The following is a 23,359-nucleotide window of genomic DNA, read 5'->3' as shown; positions in this document are numbered from 1 at the left end:
AAAGTGTCGTAGGTTTTGAACTTAGCTCCTTGTCTTACCAAACCCTTTAGGTCAAAGAGGAGGTCAGACCACCAGGCTCCAAGATATCAAATCAGGGTGTAAGTTGACTGATATTGTTCTCATGTTGTGAAGATGTAGAGCAGGGCTATTAAATTCCGGTCCTGGAGGGCCAAAACACTTTTCATCCTCTCTAACCATGGACTAATTTAGACCTGGGACACCAGGTGAGTGCAATTAACTACCAAGTAGAAACAAAGAACAGAAGTGTTTTGGCCCTCCAGGACTGTAATTGAAATAGCCCTGCTGTAGGCTTAATCAGGAATCTGGGAGTATGTGACTCAAGGGATCATAGGTTTCTGGGAATTGGAGTCCATTATGGTATCTTTACAGCTGAGGAGAGGAAGCTGGTCTCTTACCTGGAGGTTTGCTAGCAGCACTGTGCTTCAACCAACTGAGCCATTGGAAGCAGACACATCCTGGTAGCTCCTAACATAAAAACAAGTCTTTCTCGCCACCATAGGAGACAGTTACTAACAAGCCGATGTGAAAAGAGGCACAGCGTGGGAGATTGTAGTTATTTTTCTATTCTGGATGTAATGTCGCAGACAGTTACACTTTTTAATTTCAGAACAAACCGGGATCAGCGCTGTGTGTGGTGTCTGTAATTGCTTTGTAAATAGTATATTGCTTTCTTTTCAAATGACATTGTTTTTTCCTGAATAATCTGTAGCCTCGATGTGGAAATTGCAGCCATATCTCAATGTAGCCTAAAGATTAACAGACAGGCAGTATGAGGGCCGCGTGGCGATTATAATATGCAACACACGCACAAATATGAAAGATATTCAGCAACTCTTGGGGGACAATACTTTATAATTAAAACCAACGTGTTTCTGACAGCCTGATGAAGGCTATTGGTTTTGATAATAAACAAGTATGTTTCTTGTCAACTTTTATTGCCCCTCAAGAGTTTATGAATATATTCCACATTTCCAGCTTGGTTAGATGGAGAACCACAGTTGACCTCTGTCTGAGAGCTCACACAGTGTTTTTAACACATACTCTGCAGCAGTGCAGACAGGGAGAGAGACAGAAGAACAGTAGAGAGCCAGCAGGGAACCAGGCCTTGATCACCAGCCTTCCGGTATCCCACAGGCTGCATTCCCAGCATTCAGCCTCCTGTCTTGTCTGGGGGGAACCACAGCTAAGCCCCATCTGGGTGCCATGGAGCCATTTCAGGTACTATAGTGACTGGAGCATAGGAGGAGGGGAAGCAGGTTATTATTGCCATCAAGTGTTTTTGGCCTCCATAAGTGTCGGTTAAACCACTTCGGTGGAGGTAGGCTCCGTCTGTGGAAGGCAGTGCAGTGTGTTGGGTTATCATAAGGCCTGTAGGACGGCAGGGATATTCAAGCATGAAATACTAGGGGAGAGATAAGAATGAGTGTCATTGGCACGGTGCTCAGTAGCATGGAGAGTGAGGTCAGGGAGGACAGTGTGTTAGTGTGTGATATGCAGCTGGGAGAAGGATTCAGCACAGGTGTGTGTGTTTGAGTGATATAGCAGGATTTTTTTGCAGCTGAGCGAAGGTGTTTGTGTATGTGTGTGTGTGTCATTAGATCTGCTATTAGAAGTGAGGTGCTGTAGTGCAGAAAGGGGGCCAAGTCAGCACCCATAGTCACCTCTGCTATCTCAGTCTGAAACGCCCACCCTCCACCTCTCGTATCAACCCACCCTGTTCTATTTCAGAACCTGGGCAGGCAGTTGGGTGAGCATAACAGCACGCTTGTCCAGGAGAGCAAACAGGACCTGTGATCCCTTTGGTCAACCATACATACAGTATCAGACGATCCAGACAAACACATGACTGCTCAGATTAAGTTTTTGGTTTAGTAACCAAAGTGGAGTTTGCATATGCTTTAAGATAAACTGTGTGAGTTTACTTTGTCTGTTCTAGTTTCTCATGTGTCTTGCTGCTCTGCTCTCTCCCTCCCTGTTGTGTGAGTAGTCAGACAGCGACAGTGGCAGTATGAGTAGCCGCTCCCAGTCCGTGCCCAGTCTGGGGCCTAGCAGGGGCCTACTCCGCACCAAAAGCCCTGAGCCAGCCAAGACACATCCCGGGGTCAGGGTCAGGAGTCCCTCGCCACCCAGGGTACGCGGGGCTGTAAAGGTCCCTGAACGCTTCAAAAGTCTAGTACCTTCGATCCAGCCACCAGCACAGCACTTCAGGAGCCGTGACCCACGCAGAGCTTCCATAATTAGCCCTGAGCCTGTGCTGAACGGAAACAGCAAGCCCAACGGATCCGTTAACGTTAGTGCCGTCAATGGGAACTCTGCCAATGGAGGTGCCAGACAGCCAGACCTGGACAACGATGATTCGAGCCTTACCCGCAAGAAGGTAGTGAAGGTGGTGTGTCAAGTGGTGCGGAAGGCACTACCTGCAGAAGAGGAGGATGCTCCAGCTCCTGAGCCTACTAAACCTGCCCCTGAACCTCCTAAATTGGTGCCATCGCAAGCGCCAACATCTGTGCCCAAGGTCCCAAAGGTACCACTGTTCTCTTTCAAGCACGATACCATCAAGACGGAGGAGAAGGACGATATATCTGCAGGGATGGCCAGCCTCATGGTCCGCGGGAGGACCAGGAACCGCCCTCGCACACGCATGGATGAGCCGTCTGAAAAACAACAAGAGGAAGCAGTGAAAAGAGAGAAAAAAGAAGGCCCTAAATTGGTTGAGATAGGTTTTATCTCAAAACAGGAGGATAAGGCTCATGTGCCTGCTAAAGTTCATCCTATGGCTTCTAATTTGATCTCGGTTTCCTCCAGGTCTTCCCCCGCAGGCTTCATCCCTGCCCCAAAGACTTCCCCGCTCTCCCTTCCTGCAGGTTTCACCCCACCACCAAACTCAGCCTCCCTTTCCCCACCTGCTGGGTTTGTACCAGCACCAAAATCAGCCACCCTTTCCCCTCCAGTAGGGTTTGTACCAGCACCAAAATCAGCCACCCTTTTCCCTCCAGTAGGGTTTGTACCAGCACCAAAATCTACTGCTGTTAGTCCTTCAGTTTCCACTGCAGCCCCCAAATCCTCCCCAGCCATTCCCACGTCATGCTTTATCCCACCACTAAAATCAGCCCCCATTTCCCCACCTGCCGGGTTAATATCAGCATCAAAATATACCCCCCTTTCCCCACCTGCTGGTTTTATCCCCTCTTCTAAATACTCCCCTGTCACTCCCCCTACAGCATCCTTTCCCACCTCTAAGTCCTTCCCCAGTACTCCTCCTGCAGGGTTCGTCCCAGTCTCCAAGGTCTCGCCTCTCTCCCCTCCTCTCGCCTTTATCATTCCCAAGGCGAGTGCCCTCTCTCCACCACCGGCGTTGATCCCGTCCCCCAAACTGCCAACCGTGAAGAAGCTTGAGGTAGGCTTACTGTCCTCACTGCATGGACCACTTGAAAAAACGGATGTTAATCGCACAGAAAGCACTCTTTGCATCTCCATGATAACTGTGTGTGTGTGTGTGTGTGTGTGTGTGCGCGGGGGGTATTTTCACTAACTTCACTTATCTTGTTGAGTTCTCAACTTATTAGCAGAGTTGAGGCTCCATTTTTGGGGCCACGATGATGGACTCAACTCCCTATTGAACTTGTTTGTTTCTCCAGAACTTCCTCATTTGCACAAAGTCAGTGTTTCTCAGTTTGTTAAAGGGTGCAGTCTCATGGGGCTGAAGCTTTTGTTTGCATTCACTGCTCTGATACCAGCTCCATATTTCTCTGAGTTTCTCTTGGGGGATGGAGCCTGTCTCACACAGCTCTCCTTCCTCACATGTCTCTCCTCTAAGACGCCAGGGCTGCTGAGACAGCTTCCAGAAAAACAACAAGTTCAGTAGCTATTTTATCCGACTGCCTCAACCCAAGAGACCCTGCTGTCATCTGCAGCTTGGAAGTCATGTTTATTGAAGTTAGCCTGGGGGGAGGGGGGTGTATCCAAAGGAGGAAAAAGCGTATTGGGGTGGAATGTTCTGTCGCTGTGGCCTGGAGTTCCACGGAGACCCGCAGAGATAATTATTGATAGTGACTTTGTCTTTCTGGGAGACGAGTTCAAAGCCCCGCTGCAGCCACCATGGCAGGCATTGGGATAAGAGAACTATCTACACATTTTGCAGATGCCAGATATGTTAAAAAGGTTTGGTCTTTTTGCTGGATTCTCGCTGAGTTTTAGCAATTACCGGCCTCTCAGGGTCTTTGTTTACTTGCTATCCGACCACAAGCTGGCTTTGACTGCTACTGTGGTTATCTGAGTTTGCTATAGTTGTTTAAGGGTAAAGTTTTCTTGTGTATTGTTACCCAAGCTAGTTATAGTTTTGCTTGGCTTCGCCCTGTGCATTGAGATCTGAATATTTTCACATCCAAGTGGGCTTTTGTATCCCTCTACTGATGATTTGCTCACTATCTTAGCTAGACTCTGGACATCTAGAGCATGGCCTGTTGTGAGTTTGTTCAACATGGTTGTATAATTTCTTTATCTTATGGACTACTTGTATGTGTGTGTACATTACGGTGTGGATGTATCTGTGTGTACCATTGGAAGGTGGTAGCCTCTCCCCTGTCCTCTGTTCCCATTGAGAAGGCTTCACCGCAGAAGTCATCAACCGTTTCATCAAAGACTACCCCAACCATAACCCAAAAGGTGTGTTTGCTGGTGTGCCCCACCGCATTCCCTCAGTTCACTGTTGCTATACTGTGGAAGTGAGGTATTGTAACCAAGTGTGTGTGTGACTTCAGGATTGTCATGGCATCTAGTGAACATCTCACAGCGTGAAAAAACCTGAATGCATTTCTGTTGTCGATGAAACAGTGTTGAATGTGGTCTGCAAGAATAGTGCGCTTTGATAGCCTAGTTTCATAGCTCAACCTGTTGATGGTCTGACCTCCAGGAGGCGCCGCTCAGTCCCACTGAAGAGGCTCAGAGACTCCTGGACAGGATCTTCAGTGCGCCTGTAAAGACCCACCTTCGCTCCTTGTCTCTCCCCATTTCCACTCTCATTTCCACTCTCTCTCCCCATCTGGACTGCCTAGATACATGCTTCTCCTCTTTCACTTTTTTAATCTTTACTTTCCTTTATTCATTTTAACAGGACACGTTGATTAACATTCCAATAATGAATTTAGAGGTGCTTATTTCTTTTCCATTAACAACCTATCATGCTCTCTATCGCTCCTTCTCTTTTTACTTTCTTCACTGGATGTTCAATCTTTATCTTCATAGCTAATAGTAATTTGTCATTTTCCTTTCAGGCACATTTAATTAAAAGTACAGATTTACTAATATGGGCCATATCCATTGCCTGGCTACCCAAACGCCTTACTCCGGCAAAATGCTACGCCACGCCCACGGGCATTAGTTTCTTCTCCACAATTAGTTTGGATCGGAGTGCCTCCCCAACGATTTCTAGAACGCAAACACATTCTAACCCTTCTGATTGGTCCCAGAAACCGATGGATTGGGCCAGAGCCAGAACACACATGGGTAAAGCATTTTGAAAACTCGTGTTGGCTAGAATACACCGATGAGCTGGAAATGGTCCAATCGCTGATGACTTTGTTTTGTACAACCCTCTCATTTTCACTACATATTACTTCATTCATGGCAGTCAAACTCTATTTTGTATGTATTATGGATCCCCGTTAACTTTTGCCAAGGCAGCATTTACTCTGCCTGGGGTCCAGCAAAAATGAAGGCAGTAATATACATCATAATGCAAATACAACAGATTTGACAATACATATGTGTGTGTTCCCTCAGGCCACTAGTCTACTACAACACACAATCCAGGTGTGTGTATAGTGTATCTTTTATATGTGTTTGTATGCGTGTTTGTTTGTACCTGTGTATGTAGCGAATGTAGAGCAGCGGAATAATACAATTTGAGTCGTCAGGCAACCATATCCATGCATGACTGGGTTACTGCGTTCTCATGTTCACTATTCATTCAACTAATTGACTGTTTATGTCTATGCTGCTTTCTGTTGCCATTATTGTTTTGTCACCTGTCAACTTTCACTGGATTTGTCAATTCATGTTTTATATTTATACGTTTTTCATCTTTTTCTCTTCCTTTGTCTTTTTCTTTCTTTCTCTCCATTTCTCTCTCTCCCTCTATCTCTTTCTTTCTAATTGGTGCTTGGCTGTTTCTATCTGTGGCTGTTGTATGGCTAGCTGGAGCCGGCAGTCTGTGCCTCAGCCCCGACTCTTTGTCCTGCCCCAGCCCCAAACCCCCCTCAGGTACTGTGGCCCCCAGGGGTCCCCTCTGGCGACCTGGTTGAAGTGTGTGCTCATGTGGCATGTTGGAATGTAAGCCTAGATTCCTCTTCTAACTTTCCCCTCTCTCACCCTGCCTGTCTATGTTCATCTGTAATGGTGCTTGGTGTTTTCCCTTCCTCATTTGTTTTTGGAACAAAGCTGGTATTAAACTGTGATAGTGTGTAGATGCCTCCAGGGAAATCAAACAGACCTTGACCTGTATGGAAACTGACAAACCAAACCAGTGCATTTTTTTGTTTTGTCAGTAGCATGGCAGTGGAATAGTCCCCTGATTAAGATGTGCCGCATGTTTGTTTGCCCCGTGTGGTGTGCAGTCGCAGTGTGAGTGAATGGCAGTGTGTGTGATTTATGACTGGCAGGTGTTCCTGTCTCGTTGCTCTCTCTGTCTCCCCTTTATGACATGATGTGTCATGATGCACAAGCTCATCTCACAGACATAGAGCCTGACCTCTCCTCGTTCTTTGCCATCCCGCAGTTTTTTCTTTCCATCCCTCCCTGGTCTTGACCCTTATAACTTACATAATGTTCTCGTTACTTTAAATGGTAAACACTGGCTTGATGATATCTGATAATGTTTTTTAAATTTGTCTCAAAACTCTAAACGAAACTTCATAGAATAATGAAGGATGAGTTAGTTAAACAAGATTCTCTGGTCTGATGAAACCAAGATTGAACTCTTTGGCCTGAATGCCAAGCGTCACGTCTAGAAGAAACCTGGCATATACCATCCCTACGGTGAAGCATGGTGGTGGCAGCATATATCCTTGAGAATATCCTTGATGAAAACCTGCTCCGAAGCACTCAGGACCTCAGACTGGGGTGAAGGTTCACCTTCTAACAGGACAATGACACTATGCACACAGCCAAGACAACGCAGGAGTGACTTCGGGACAAGTCTCTGAATGTCCTTGAGTGGCCCAGCCAGAGCCTGGACTTGATCCCGATCGAACATCTGGAGAGACCTGAAAATAGCTGTGCAACGACGCTCCCCATCCAACCTGACAGAGTTTGAGAGAATCTGCAGAGAAGAATGGGAGAAACTCCCCAAATACAGGTGTGCCAAGCTTGTAGCGTCATACCCAAGAAGACTCGATGCTGTATTTGCTGCCTAAAGTACTTCAACAAAGTACTGAGTAAAGGGTCTGAATACTTATGTCAATGTGATATTTCAGTCTTTTTTTATTTTTAATAAATTAGCAAACATTTCAAAACCCTGTTTTTGCTTTGTCATTATGGGGTATTCTGCGTAGATTGATGAGGGGAAAAACTTTTGAATAGATTTTAGAATAAGGCTGTAATGTATCAAAATGTGGAATAAGTCAAGGGGTCTGAATACTTTCTGATGGCACTGTACATCTCTCCATTCCAGCAGCTCATGATTATGAGGGATGATGACATACTGGACATTATGTTTTGTGTTGTTTGGTGGATTGCTACCCATCTTTCCACTTTAACTCCACTCTAACTATGACCTTTGACCACTTCTCCTTCCCTCACGCCTGTCGTCCTCCAGGGACAGGTGGACAAGGATCCCGTGGCCATCCTTCAGGTGTCTCACGCCGCTGCCCAACAACCCAAGGTCTGACCTTTGCTGTGCCTGTGTGTAATTCACCCTCTCCACCTCCCATGTCCACCACTCCCACCACTGACCCCTGACGTGCTGTGTACCCTGTGTGCTGTGTTTTATTTACCCCCACCAAACACAACTACATAGCATTCACTCAAAGCCAAGCTACCTGCACATTTGGCCCTCTTTCACCTAATTAGAACATTTCAGGGGAAAATCAGCACTCAAAATTAAACTTGTTCGGGGGCCTCCTGGGTGGCGCAGTGGTCTAGGGCACTGCATTGCAGCGCTAGCTGTGCCACCAGAGACTCTGGGCCTGCGCCCATGCTCTGTCGTAGCCGGCCACGACCGGGAGGTCCGTGGGGCGACGCACAATTTGCCCAGTATTGTCCGGGTTAGGGAGGGTTTGGTCAGTAGGGATATATCCTTGTCTCATCGCGCACAGTGTTTCCTCCGACACATTGGTGTGGCTGGCTTCCGGGTTGGATGCGCGCTGTGTTAAGTAGCAGTGCGGCTTGTTTGGGTCATGTTTCGGAGGACGCGTGGCTTTCGATTTTCGTCTCTCCCGAGCCCATACGGGAGTTGTAGCGATGAGACAAGATCGTATCTACTAACAATTGGATACCACGAAATTGGGGAGAATTTTTTTTTTTTTTTTAAATGAACTTGTTCGATGGCACTTAAGATGCGTGGTTGAGTGGATTCCACAGGATCAATCATTCCATCACATTTTGTCTCATGTAGATGTCATTGCATGATGTCAGTTTTCCATTTAAGAGACAATGAGACAGACACTGCAAAAAACTTCATGTGATTGTGGCTGATTATGCATTATAAAAATAACAGTATGTAGGCCTATATTTCACTCAATTTCATACGTTTTTTTATCTGTGTGTTCTTTTCTTTTTATTGTCTTGTTGTCATCCCTCGGGATACAGTCCATCCCTAGCATTCTGTGTGTTGTGTTGTGTTGCTGTGCTGTGTGGATCGTGTATCCATTCTCTTAATACACCTCCCTCCCCTCACCCACCATGCTGTGTGACATTGATGTGCATCCAACAGTGTCTTTGTACAGATTCGGTTCACTGATACTTCATGTTCTCTGTCAGATTTCACTGCCTCTCTTACACAGACAGACGGACGGGCGGGCGGGCGGGCGCACAGACAGACAGACAGACAGACAGACCCTGAAGGCGCATGTCCAGTGGAGTGTGAGAGACTTTGTGAAGGTCAAGCATGGTAACACAGAGCAGTCAGGCATTTCTAGGTGACACTCTGAGCCGAGTTGGAGAAATGGCTCTCTGTGATCTGGGACTCCTTCAAATCCTAACTGCTTTTTATCTCTGCCTGCTCCACTGAAGCCTCTCCAGCTCCCTGCCTTTCATCACATGTACTATTAGCAAGTCCTCTGCCTGCTCTACTGAAGCCTCTCCAGCGCCCTGCCTTTCATCACATGTACTATTAGAAAGTCCTCTGCCTGCTCTACTGAAGCCTCTCCAGCGCCCTGCCTTTCATCACATGTACTATTAGCAAGTCCTCTGCCTGCTCTACTGAAGCCTCTCCAGCGCCCTGCCTTTCATCACATGTACTATTAGCAAGTCCTCTGCCTGCTCTACTGAAGACTCTCCAGCGCCCTGCCTTTCATCACATGTACTATTAGCAAGTCCTCTGCATACCCGCTGTCAGCCCATTGTTTACAATGCTACTATACATGACTGTGTAACATGCTATAAGCTCTCAACGCTGGCCTGATAACCAGCTACTTTAAACACACATGAGTGAATGTTATTGATGTGAACAGGTGTGGTTGTAGGGAGCACATGTCCTCTCAAATCTAAAGCCTCTCTTTGGTTGAAAACTGCTGAGTGGTAGCTACTGCAGCCACAGAAAGGCCCCGTGAAAGGTAACCTGGCCTAAGGTCATTGTTCTGCTGTGTGTATGTGACTGTTGTCTTCTCCACCATCACTTCCAGGTGAAGACAGAGGAGCAGATAGCCGCAGAGCAGGCATGGTACGGCTCAGAGAAGGTCTGGCTGGTCCACAAGGATGGCTTCTCCCTGGGTAAGTTCCTGCCTTACATTTTAGATCAGGAGGGGTGCAGAGCTCTGGCCCTGCTAATTTTTACCCTTGCTTTTAAACTATATGCTATTGTTTTTTCCTGATATCGTGTCTGTGCACACTCCAGTCAATAAGCTACAGTGCAGACCCCTTAACTTTTTCCACAATTTGTTACTTTACAGTAATATTCTGAAATGTTTAATTCCCCTCATCAATCTACCCACAATACCCCATAATGGCAAAGCAATAATGTATTTATTTTTTCTGCAAATGTATAAATTAAAAGAAGACTGAAATATGACATTTACATAAGTATTCAGACCTTTTACTCAGTACTTTGTTGAAGCAGCGATTACAGCCTCGAGTCTTCTTGGGTATGACGCTACAAGCTTAGCACACCTGTATTTGGGGAGTTTCTCCCATTCTTCTCTGCAGATCCTTTCAAGCTTTGTCAGGTTGGATGGGGAGCATCGGTGCACAGCTATTTTCAGGTCTCTCCAGAGATGTTTAATCGGATTCAAGTCGGAGCACCAGCTGGGCCACTTAAGGACATTCAGAGCCACTCCAACATTGTCTTGGCTGTGTGCTTAGGGTCTTTGTCCTGTGAACCTTCACCCCCAGTCTAAGGTCTTGAGTGCTCTGGAGCAGGTTTTCATCAAGGATTTCTCTGTACTTTGCTCTGTTCATCCTTCCCTCGATCCAGACTATTCTTCCAGTCCCTGCTGCTGAAAAACATCTCTACAGCATGATGCCGCCACCACCATGCTTCACCGTAGGGATGGTGTTGGCCAGGTGATGAGCGATGCCTGGTTTCCTCCAGACATGACGCTTGGCATTCGGGCCAAAGATTTTAATCTTGGTTTCTTCAGACCAGAGACTCTTGTTTCTCATGGTCTGAGAGTCCTTTAGGTGTCATTTGGCAAACTCCAAGCTGGCTGTCATGTGCCTTTTACTGAGGTGTGGCTTCCGTCTGGCCACTCTACCATAAAGGCATGATTGGTGGAGTGCTGCAGAGATGGTTGTCCTTCTGGAAGGTTCTCCCATCTCCACAGAGGAACTCTGGAGCTCTGTCAGAGTGACCATTGGGTTCTTGGTCACCTCCCTGACAAAGGCCCTTCTCCCCTTATTGCTCAGTTTACCCGTGCAGCCAGCTCTACGAAGAGTCTTGGTAGTTCTAAACTTCTTCCATTTAAGAATGATGGAGGCCACTGTGTTCTTGGGGACCTCCAATGCTGCGGATATTTTTTGGTACCCTTCCCCAGATCTGTGCCTCGACACACTTGGTTTTTGCTCTGACATTACACTGTCAACTGTGGGACCTTTCATAGACAGGTGTGTGCCTTTCCAATCATTTATCACAGGTGGACTTCAATCAAATTGTAGCAACATCTGAAGGATGATTAATGGAAACAGGATGCCCCTGAGCTCAATTTAGAGTCTCATAGCACATGGACTGAATACCTATGTAAATAAGGTATTTCTGTTTGTTTTTTTGAATACATTTGCACAAAAAAAAATATGTTTTTGCTTTGTCATTATGGGGTATTGTGTGTAGATTGATGAATATTTTATTTTAATCCATTTTAGAATAAGGCTGTAACGTAACACAATGTGGAAAAAGTGAAGGGGTCTGAATACTTTCCGAATGCTCTGTATATCCCAATAAGTTATTTGTGTGTTTGTGTGTCCATAGCGACGCTGCTGAAGACGGAGGCAGGCTCTCTGCCGGAGGGGAAGGTGAAGATCAAACTGGAACATGACGGGACAGTACTGGACGTAGATGACGATGACGTGGAGAAGGTGAGGGGGGGGGACTACACATTCAATGTATTTTACTTGATTTTACAGGGGGGGGGGAATATCCAAGAAGGAGGGAAGGGGTCTTGGCACCCGTCAGTCATCCTGTCTGGAGCCAGAATCAAACACAGATGGTCAGCCAGGATGCAGACTGTATCTGGCCCAGGGGTTGTGGGACGTCTGTGGACAGGGGGACAGGTTAGAGGGGAACAGGTGTGAGTTTGGCAGGCCTCAATCAGGTGACTCGCACAGATATGGCACCAGGCCCGAATCACGGAGATATCTGTTACAGGACGCTTTAAAAACTGTTTTGGCACAATGCAGAAAAACCTCCCATCATTCACAACATGCTGTCTCCAAGACCTTGACCAGAGGATGTCTGCTCTGCTTTCAGGACAAAGAAAAAGTTGAAATCCCCTCCTGGTGTTATGTACAGTCATTTAACTCTCGTAGGGTGAACCGATAATAAGGGTGACTTTGGACAGTTAGTGTTTTCAACAGTGTCAAGGTCGTCATCTAGTCAAATGTTTGAACCATCTGTTTGATTAAGGAAGTGCAAACTTGGACCCGTCTGAGGTTGGAAGGAGACATCTGTTTTAATTGCATCAAAGACTTGGCATCAGATTCCTGGTGGAAAGTCATGGTGGGGCATACTAAATCTCTGCTCATCGTCTCTTAATACTGCTGCTCTACTCCTCAGTGAAACTCAAGACATTACTAGTCAGATTTCCAGTCTCATATGGACCCCTAGCCTCTACCCCTACAGAGGACTTTTAAATCAATCTGAAAATATGAAATAGGTGTAGGCAACCTGGAGAAACTTAAACTTGGCTTATCAAAAGACAAGGTGGTAGTCTTGGCAGATCCGAATTCTGTTGTTTTTGGTCGTTTCTGTGAGCAGTCCCACTTCAGACAGCCAGAGTCTCAGTTATGTATGATGTTTTCGTATTGCTGAGTGTTCCTTTAATAAAGCTCTAGTATTACAACACTTCTCAGTCATTAATCGTTCACCTTTGACGTTTGCTCCTGTCCCAGGCGAACCCCCCGTCGTTTGACCGCTCTGAGGACCTGGCCTTGCTGCAGTACCTCAATGAGTCCAGTGTGATGCACTCCCTGCGGCAGCGCTACGGGGGAAACCTCATCCACACACATGCCGGGCCCAACATGATCATCATCAATCCCCTCAGCGCTCCCTCCATGTACTCCGAGAAGGTGAGGAAAGAGGACCTACACAGCAGATGCATGTCTTCACACAGACACACATTTCATGAGAACATAGACTACATGCACTACCGTTCAAAAGTTTGGGGTCACTTAGAAATGTTATTGTTTTTGAAAGAGAAACACATTTTTTGTCCATTAAAAGTACATAAAATTGATCAGAAATGCAGTGTAGACATGTTTAATGACTATTGTAGCTGGACAGATTGTTTATGGAATATCTACATAGGCGTACAGAGGCCCATTACCAGCATTCATCACTCACTTCCAAAGGCACGTTGTGCTAGCTAATCCAAGTTTATAATTTTAAAAGGCTAATTGATCAATAGAAAACCCTTTTGCAATTAAGTTAGCACAGCGGAAAAAAACTGGCCTTCTTTAGACTCCGGGATAATGGCCTTCTAGGCAGAGTTGCAAAGAAAAAGTAATATCTCAGACTGACCAATAAAAATAAAAGATTAAGATGGGCAAAAGAACACAGACACTGGACTGACGAACTCTGCCTAGAAGGCAAGCATCCTGTAGTCGCCTCTTCACTGTTGACGTTGAGACTGGTGTTTTGCGAGTACTATTTAATGAAGCTGCCAGTTGAGGACTTGTGAGGCACCTGTTTCTCAAACTAGACACTATAATGTACTTGTCCTCTTACTTAGTTGTGAACCGTGGCCTCCCACTCCTCTTTCTATTCTGGTTAGAGCCAGGTTGCGCTGTTTTGTGAAGGGAGTAGTACACAGCGTTGTATGAGATCTTCAGTTTCTTGTCAATTTCTCACATGGAATAGCATTCATTTCTCAGAACAAGAATAGACTGACGAGTTTCAGAAGAAGGTTCTTTGCTTCTGGCCATTTTGAGCCTGTAATCGAACGCACAAATGCTGATGCTCCAGACACTCAAATAGTCTAAAGAAGGGCAGTTTTATTGTTTTTTTAATCAGGGCAATTTTTTCAGCTGTGCTAACATAATTGCAAAAGGATTTTCTAATGATCAATTAGCCTTTTAAGATTAGCTAACAGAACGTGCCATTGGAAAACAGGAGTGATGGTTGCTGATAATGGGCCTCTGTACACCTATGTAGATATTCCATAAATAAATCTTCCATTTCCAGCTACAATAGTAATTTACAACATTAACCATGTCTACACTGTTTTTCTGATCAATTTTATGTTATTTTAATGGACAAAAAATGTGCTTATCTTTCAAAAACAAGGAGATTTCTAAGTGACTTTTGAACGGTAGTGCATCTGTACCACTCCACTGATTCTGGTTTATTCTCCGTTTAGAATGGTATGATGCATGTTGTTTGATGTACGCATTGGGGTGTACTTAATGCTATTATTTATTGTGTATTTCCTTGCTATTATGTCATAGTATTTCCTGTTAGGGAGAGGAGGTTGGATGAATTAAAACAGGAGAGATGAATAGGAGGATAGAGAGGGACGTCTTCAGTGGTCCACAACATAACAATGAAATCCAATTATCCTAATGAGATTTAGAGGTGACCGTATTGAGGAGGCCTGTAGGTTGTATTATCTACTTAACTCTCATCACTCATAATGGAACTACTTCCCATTAGACCTTACAGACAGGGTGCTTAGCTGGGAATGTGGCAATTTGAAGGACGCGCGCGTGTGAACCCACACACACACACACACACACACACACACACACACACACACAGAGCCCCTCTGAGGACCATACAGGAGTCACTGGGAGGACTAGAGGTGAACTACGGTTAAAATGTTTTGTACCTCTCTTTCCCCCAACCCCTCTCCCTCCCTCCCTCTCCTCGGTCCCATCAGGTGATGCACATGTTTAAGGGGTGCAGGCGAGAGGACACGGCACCTCACATCTACGCGGTGGCTCAGTCGGCCTACAGGAACCTGTTGACCACGCGTCAGGACCAGTCCATCGTGCTGCTGGGGAAGAGCGGCAGCGGCAAGACCACCAACTGTCAACACCTGGTCCAGTACCTGGTCTCCATCGCTGGCAGCACCGGAAAGATCTTCTCTGGTGAGAGTGTCCTCCACTATGATGAGTTAACCTCTTTCCTTCTGGCCAGCTCATTTCCTCCCAGCAAGCAGTAAAGCTAGTATTCAGGGATTTTTGTATATTAAATGACTGAGGGAAATGTATAAATAAAATGTAAAGAATGTTTAAGGACTGTTATAATCACCTTAGTTTGGTCCGAGATGGTGGCTTAATTACTTCAGTGTTAATTTAAACCACCACGGCTATTAAGTAACTTAATTACTATGTAGGTAATTAGTCTTAATAGCTAATTAAGGAAATAATCTAATGGCTCCACATGTGTTTGAACACAGGAGGACATTCACTGAGTTGTTACTGATTTAGATCAGTGTCATCTAATTGACTGAGAACTCAGCAGAAATCCAGCCGTTATAACAGGTGCAGTAGATGTGTTAGTTAGTAGGGGAAGATAACGAGCAGTTCCAACATGCCAGCCAGCCAGAGAGGTAGGCATGTGGGAGAGTGTAAGGGTATTACTGAGAATTTGGGAGGGGAGTAGGAGAGAGGGACAGCTCGATGGAAGCTGGCTTCAAAACCTTTTGGTTCGAAGAGCGGTTGTGGTTGGCTCAGTATTCCAGGTGTGTGTGTGTGAGAATGTTAGTGTGCATTTGTGTGTGTGTGTGTGTGGGGGGGTGGATGGATGAGGGGAGCCCCTAATGATGCCCTGTGGAGCTGGGGGATAATTGGCAAAAAACTGCTCAGCTTCTCCTGGTTAGCTGTAATGGGCTAATGAGAGCTCCATAACCCAGCCACCAGCCACTACTAGACTAGACTGTTAAACAGGGGAGCTGCTATGGCAGGTGCAGTAGGCTCTATAAGTTTCACATAACTACTTTTACATTGACATTTTAGTCCTTTAGCAGACGCTCTTATCCAGAGCTACGTACAGAAGCAATTAGGGTTAAGTGAGTCTGACTGGTAGCCCTACTCTCTGAGTGACGAGGCGTTCCTGGTCAGCTTGATCATTAGGGTTAAGTGAGTCTGACTGGTAGCCCTACTCTCTGAGTGATGAGGCGTTCCTGCTCAGCTTGATGTCGAAATAGGGAAATGAGCTCCACTAAGGGAACAATTGACAAAGCCTAACTGACATGACATGATTATCAAAGATGGTCGTCTAATCCCCTCACCAGTGGAACAGTATTGAATGTGAAATCCCAAAACACTGACATGATATTTGAAATAAATAAAGCTTTCCACTAATTGTACTCTTCCCCCTTCCCTCCATCCCTCCCTCCCTCGGTCTCTGCAGGGGAGAAGTGGCAGGCAGTATACACTATCCTGGAAGCATTTGGAAACAGCTCCACCTCCATGAACACCAATGCTAGCTGCTTCTCTCAGATTGTCTCTCTGGACTTTGACCAGGCTGGCCAGGTGGCCTCCGCATCCATACAGGTAGGCAGTATCACGCACACACACGCCATAGACACTGACGCACGCACGCACACACACGGCATAGACACTGACGCACACACACACACACACACATATTGATATCTTGTTATCCTTTTCCTGTACCTCAGACCATGCTGCTTGAGAAGCTGAGAGTGACCAAACGGCCGGAGACTGAGTCCACCTTCAACGTGTTCTACTACATGATGTCCGGAGCTGACAGCACTCTCAGGTGAGCCCTCTACACCCTCTCAATTGGGATTGAATTGAAGTGAGTGGTCGCAGTCCATTGTAGAAGCTTGGTCTTGTGTATATAATCTTGTTCTCATGTTAACCTTGTGGTTTAAACTAGCTATTTACTGTCCTTTTTGAACCTGTTCATTTCCTCTGTTTCCTCCCAGAACGGAGCTGCACTTTAACCACTTTGCAGAGAACAGCGACTTCGGAATTGTGCCTCAGTCTAAAGTAAAATGCTGTTATTATGCTCTTATTATAATGTGTATTATATGTAATTTTCTGAAGTGTGTGTGTGTGTGTGTGTGTGGGACAACTGGAAAACTGTCTTAACTGTGTCCTTCAACCACCTCCCTCCCTCCCCTCTCTCTGTAGCTGGAGGACAAACAGAAGTCGTCTCAGCAGTTCACCAAGCTGCAGGCAGCCATGAAGGTGCTGGGTATCTCAGTGGAGGAGCAGAGGGCTCTGTGGCTTATTCTGGGGACCATCTACCACCTGGGGGCTGCAGGGGCCACCAAAGGTAAGGACCCCTAGCCCTGTCCTACTCACTATAGGATCTCTGCTGGCCCACTACCCTACTCACTGAACTAATTGACTGAGAACTCTGAATGAATCCAGCCAGGTTAGGATGCAGTAAGTGATTGTTAGTTATAGGAGAAGATAAAGCGCAGTTCCAACATGCCAGCCAGAGAGGTAGACATGGGGTAGAGTGGCTGTTAAAAGGATATTTCGGTATTTTGGCAATGAGGCACTTTATCAACTTCCCCAGAGTCAGATAAACTCATGGATACCATGTTTATGTCTCAGAGTGTGATTTGAAGGAAGTTGTTAACTAGCGATAGACTTCCACTCATTGCACTAATGCTAGTTGGCAAAACTACCTCGAACTTCCTTCATACTGAACACAGAGACATTAAAATGGTATCCACACATTCATCTGACTTTGGGGAAGTAGGTGAAAGGCCTCATTGCTAAAATCCCAAAGTATCCCTTTAAGAGTTTGGAGAAGGAGGCAGGGGCAGGAGGAGGGTAGGATGCAGGGGTAGGAGGGTGGGGCAGGAGGCAGAGGCAGGAGGCAGAGGGAGGGGCAGGAGGCAGGAGGGAGAGGGAGGGGCAGGAGGCAGAGGGAGGGGTAGGATGCAGGGGCAGGAGGGAGGGCCAGCTTTGTTGTGTCCACTCAGTGTTTGCTGCTCCCAACATGGATCTCTTAGAAAGTTTTCAGTGATACATAAAAAACAACATAACTATGCATGTATGTATGTGCTGTATGTACTGTATGTATGTACTGTCTGTGCTGCCTGTACTGTATGCATGTATGTACTGTGTGTCTGTAAAGTGGCTGTTCCACTGGATGTCAGAAGGTGAATTCACCAATTTGTAAGTCGCTCTGGATAAGAGCGTCTGCTAAATGACTTAAATGTAATGTAAATGTATGCATGCATGTACCTTATGTATGTACTGTATGTATGTACTGTATGTGCTGCCTGTACTGTATGGATGTATGTACTGTATGCATGCATGTACCTTATGTATGTACTGTATGCATGTACTGTATGTATGTACTGTATGTGCTGCCTGTATGCATGTATGTACTGTATGCATGCATGTACCTTATGTATGTATGTACTGTATGTGCTGCCTGTACTGTATGCATGTATGTACTGTATGTGCTGCCTGTACTGTATGCATGCATGTATGTACTGAATGCATGCATGTACCTCATGTATGTATGTACTGTATGTGCTGCCTGTACTGTATGCATGTATGTACTGTATGCATGCATGTACCTTATGTATGTACTGTTTGTATATACTGTATGCATTCATGTACCTTATGCATGTACTGTATGCATGCATGTACTGTATGCATGTATGTACTGTATGTACTGTATGCATGTACTGTATGTACTGTATGCATGCATATACCTTATGTTTGTACTGTATGTATGTACTGTATGCATGCATGTACCTTTTGCATGTACTGTATGCATTAGAGGTCGACCAACTATGATTTTTCAATACCGATATAGATTATTGGAGGACCAAAAAAAGACGATGCCGATTAATCGGCCGATTTAAATAAAAAAATAAAAAACATGTATTTGTAATAATGACAATTACAACAATACTGAATGAACACTTATTTTAACTTAATATAATACATCAATAAAATCAATTTAGCCTCACATAAATAATGAAACATGTTAAATTTGGTTTGAATAATGCAAATAAATGTAAAAGTGCAATATGTGCCATGTATGAAAGCTAACGTTTCAGTTCCTTGCTCAGAACATGAGAATATATGAAAGCTGGTGGTTTCTTTTAACATGAGTCTTCAATATTCCCAGGTAATAAGTTTTAGGTTGTAGTTATTATAGGACTATTTCTCTCTATACCATTTGTATTTCATATACCTTTGACTATTGGATGTTCTTATAGGCACTTTAGTATTGCCAGTGTAACAGTATAGCTTCCGTCCCTCTCCTCGCTCCTCCCTGGGCTCGAACCAGGAACACATCGACAACAGCCACCCTCGAAGCAGCGTTACCCATGCAGAGCAAGGGGAATAACTACTCCAAGTCTCAGAGCAAGTGACGCTATTAGCGTGCACCCCGCTAACTAGCTAGCCATTTCACATCGGTTACACCAGCCTAATCTCGGGAGTTGATGGGCTTGAAGTCATAAACAGCACAATGAAGAGCTGCTGGCAAACGCACGAAAGTGCTGTTTGAATGAATGCTTACGAGCCTGCTGGTGCCTACCATCGCTCAGTCAGACTGCTCTATCAAATCATAGACTTAATTATAACATAATAACACACAGAAATACGAGCCTTAGATCATTAATATGGTCGAATCCGGAAACTATCATCTCGAAAACAAGACATTTATTATTTCAGTGAAATACAGAACCGTCCCGTATTTTATCTAATAGGTGGCATCCATAAGTCTAAATATTCCTGTTACATTGCACAACCTTCAATGTTATGTCATAATTACGTAAAATTCTGGCAAATTAGGCGTCCCAAACTGTTGCGTTAACCCTGACTCTGCGTGCAATGAACATAAGAGAAGTGACACAATTTCACCTGGTTAATATTGCCTGCTAATCTCTTTTAGCTAAATATGCAGGTTTAAAAATATATACTTCTGTGTATTGATTTTAAGAAAGGCATTGATGTTTATGGTTAGGTACTCATTTGAACAAGGACAGCCTTTTTTCGCGAATACGCACCACATGGATTATATGCAATGCAGGACATTCTAGATAAACTAGTAATATCATCAACCATGTGTAGTTAACTAGTGATTATGATTGTTTGATTTTTTTTTATAAGATAAGGTTAATGCTAGCTAACAACTTACCTTGGCTTACTGCATTTGCGTAACAGGCAGTCTCCTCGTGGAGTGTAATGATAGGCAGCTGGTTAGAGCGTTGGACTAGTTAACTGTAAGGTTGCAAGATTGAATCCCTCGAGCTGACAAGGTGAAAATCTGTCGTTCTGCCCCTGAACAAGGCAGTTAACCCACCGTTCGTTCCTAGGCTGTCATTGAAAATAAGAATGTGTTCTTAACTGACTTGCCTAGTTAAATAAAGATTAAATAAAGGTGCGTTAAAAAAATATATATATGTAATCCAAATTGGTGTCCAAAAATACCGATTTCCAATTATGAAAACTTGAAATCGGCCCTAATTATTTGGCCATTCAGATAAATCGGTCGACCTCTAGTATGCATGCATGTACTGTATGCATGTATGTATGTACTGTATATACTATATGCATGTATGTACTGTATGTATGTACTGTATGCATGTATGTATGTGTATAGGCTATGAGTCCTTTACTATAAGGCCATTCATGCATTGCATTGAAAAAACACACAGATGTGCCGTGATCAAAATCTAAATTGTGTGTGTGTGTGTGTGTTTCCCAGAGATAAGGAATACATACTCAAATGAAGCGCGATGGCATCGTAAATTACATTTGCTTCTCATCCATGAGTGGTTTAATTAAATAATGAGTTGGAAGATATGAACAGGCCACATGCCGAGCCATTCATTAGGCCTCCGAGAGAGGAGCGCTAACTTTGTTCTCTCGCTGCGCACAAAGGAGGCTGGGAAAAGTTATTTGTAGTTGTTTAATTTATAAAACTGTTGGAGTGTTGAATGTGTGCAGACATTTCTCTTATGTTAGTAAAGACAGATATAATAGCTGTGTGTCTCTGTGCTGCTAGTCTAGAGAATGTTTATTCATGCTCTCTGATATTGCCTCCCCCGCAGTCACAGACCTAGATGAATGTGGTAATGAACTTTTTAGAATCATTAGGCTCCAGATTGCCTCATCTCCATGGACTGTGTTCTCTGCGTGCGTGTGCGTGCGTGTGTGCTGCTTGTCTTTCATATACACAGGGCTGCAGCAGGGTTTTGAGTTGGGTGGAATCATGAAGCTGCGGGGGGTGGGCTGGGGCTAGTCCCTACTGTCTGTTCACTCAAACTCTCTTTTTTTACTCTTTTATTCTCTCACTCTCAATTCAATTTAAAGGGCTTTATTGGCATGTGAAGCATACAGTATGTTTACATTGCCAAAGCAAGTGAAATATATCATTAACAACAGTTAACATTACACCCACAAACTTTTCATGGGAATAGAGACATTTCCTTGATTTTGGGTCAGTCACAGTGGTCAGGTATTCTGCTACTGTGTACTCTCTGTTTAGGCCCAAATAGCATTCTAGTTTGCTCTGTTTTTTAGGTAAATTATTTTCAATGTGTTAAGTAATTAACTTTGTTATCTCATGATTTGGTTGGGTATAATTGTGTTGCTGTTGCTGTCCTGGGGTTCTGTGGGGTCTGTTTGGGTTTGTGAACAGAGCCCCAGGACCAGCTTGCTTCGGGGACTCTTCTCCAGGTTCATCTCTCTGTAGGTTACGGCTTTTGACTCGGTTCCTTTTAGGTGGTTGTAGAATTTAACGGCTCTTTTCTGGATTTTGATAATTAGCTGGTATCGGCCTAATTCTGCTCTGCATGCATTATTTGGTGTTTTAAGTTGTACACAGAGGATGTTTTTGCAGAATTCTGCAGGCAGTCTCAATTTGGCATTTGTCCCATTTTGTGAATTCTTGGTTGGTGAGCAGACCCCCAGACCTCACAATTATAAAGGGCAATGGGTTCTATAACTGATTCAAGTATTTTTTGCCAGATCCTAATTGGCATGTCAAATTTTATGTTCCTTTTGATGGCATTGAATGCCCTTGCATTGTGAACCTGCTTTTATCTGTGAAGAGCACTGGGCGCCATTGGCGAATTTGCCAATCTTGGTGTTCTCTGGCAAATGCCAAACGTCCTGCACGGTGTGCAGGTGGGCTGTAAGCACAACCCCCACCTGTGGACTTCGGGCCCTCATACCACCCTCATGGAGTCTGTTTCAGACCGTTTGAGCAGACACATGCACATTTGTGGCCTGCTGGAGGTCATTTTGCAGGGCTCTGGCAGTGCTCCTCCTGCTCCTCCTTGCACAAAGGCGGAGGTAGTGGTCCTGCTGCTGGGTTGTTGCCCTCCTACGGCCTCCTCCACGTCTCCTGATGTACTGGCCTGTCTCCTGGTAGCGCCTCCATGGACACTACGCTGACAGACACAGCAAACCTTCTTGCCACAGCTCTCATTGATGTGCCATCCTGGATGAGCTGCACTACCTGAGCCACTTGTGTAGGTTGTAGACTCGGTCTCATGCTACCACTAGAGTGAAAGCACCGCAAGCATTCAAAAGTGACCAAAACATCAGCCAGGAAGCATAAGAACTGAGAAGTGGTCTGTGGTCACCACCTACAGAACCACTCCTTTATTGGGGGTGTCTTGCTAATTGCCTATAATTTCCACCTGTTGCCTATTCCATTTGCACAACAGCATGTGAAATGTATTGTCAATCAGTGTTGCTTCCTAAGTGGACAGTTTGATTTCACAGAAGTGTGATTGACTTGGAGTTACATTGTGTTATTTAAGTGTTCCCTTTATTTTTTTGAGCAGTGTATTTTTTGTCTTACTGAGATTTACTGTCAGGTCCCAGGTCTGACAGAATCTGTGCAGAAGATCTAGGTGCTGCTGTAGGCCCTCCTTGCTTGGTGACAGAAGCACCAGATCATCAGCAAACAGTCGACGTTTGACTTTAGATTCTAGTAGCATGAGGCCGGCTGCTGCAGACTGTTCTAGTGCCCTCGCCAATTTGTTGATATGCACTGTATATGTTGAAGTGGGTGGGGCTCAAGCTGCATCCCTGTCTCATCCCATGGCCCCATGGAGAGAAATGTATGTTTGTCAATTTTAACTGCACACTTGTTATATATATTTTCTCTCTCTCTCTCTCTCTCTCTCTCTCTCTCTCTCTCTCTCTCTCTCTCTCTCTCTCTCTCTCTCTCTCTCTCTCTCACCACTCCCCTACTACTGCTAATACTGCTCCTACTAGTACTATGCTACTACTAATAATACTACTACTTCTATGTTACTAATGTTACTACTACTACTACTAGGTTAATGCTGCTACTACTACTGCAACTACTACTGCTATGTTAATGCTACTACTAGAACTCGTTGTACTACTGCGTTACTACTACAATTACTACAACTACTACTACTACTATCACTACTGTTACTACTACTACTACTACTACTGTTACGACTACTACTACTGCTATGTTAATGCTCCTACTAGAACTAGTAGTACTACTACGTTACTGCTACAACTACTACTA

The 23,359-nt window shown here is 44.9% G+C and overlaps 1 protein-coding gene across 6 annotated transcripts in view; it reads left to right on the top strand.

Moving 5' to 3' along the window:
- The window catches only part of LOC135546563 (unconventional myosin-XVIIIa-like), a 209,747-nt gene that overhangs the window by 86,966 nt on the left and 99,422 nt on the right, over positions 1-23,359 (top strand). For 4 of the 6 annotated variants that reach the window (XM_064975096.1, XM_064975094.1, XM_064975092.1 and 1 more), the window contains 9 exons: positions 7,835-7,900; positions 9,861-9,948; positions 11,639-11,745; positions 12,778-12,954; positions 14,763-14,973; positions 16,241-16,383; positions 16,512-16,612; positions 16,782-16,845; positions 16,990-17,134. In XM_064975096.1, the coding sequence (XP_064831168.1) occupies positions 7,835-7,900; positions 9,861-9,948; positions 11,639-11,745; positions 12,778-12,954; positions 14,763-14,973; positions 16,241-16,383; positions 16,512-16,612; positions 16,782-16,845; positions 16,990-17,134 (1,102 nt within the window). The remainder of the gene's footprint in view (positions 1-7,834; positions 7,901-9,860; positions 9,949-11,638; positions 11,746-12,777; positions 12,955-14,762; positions 14,974-16,240; positions 16,384-16,511; positions 16,613-16,781; positions 16,846-16,989; positions 17,135-23,359) is intronic. The other 2 variants (XM_064975097.1, XM_064975095.1) reach the window with 1 other exon arrangement.

The sequence above is a fragment of the Oncorhynchus masou genome, chromosome 9, assembly GCF_036934945.1.
Source record: "Oncorhynchus masou masou isolate Uvic2021 chromosome 9, UVic_Omas_1.1, whole genome shotgun sequence".
NCBI lineage: Eukaryota > Metazoa > Chordata > Actinopteri > Salmoniformes > Salmonidae > Oncorhynchus > Oncorhynchus masou.
The sequence above is the reverse complement of the archived record's forward strand: the minus strand, read 5'-3'. Positions and strand labels throughout refer to the sequence as shown.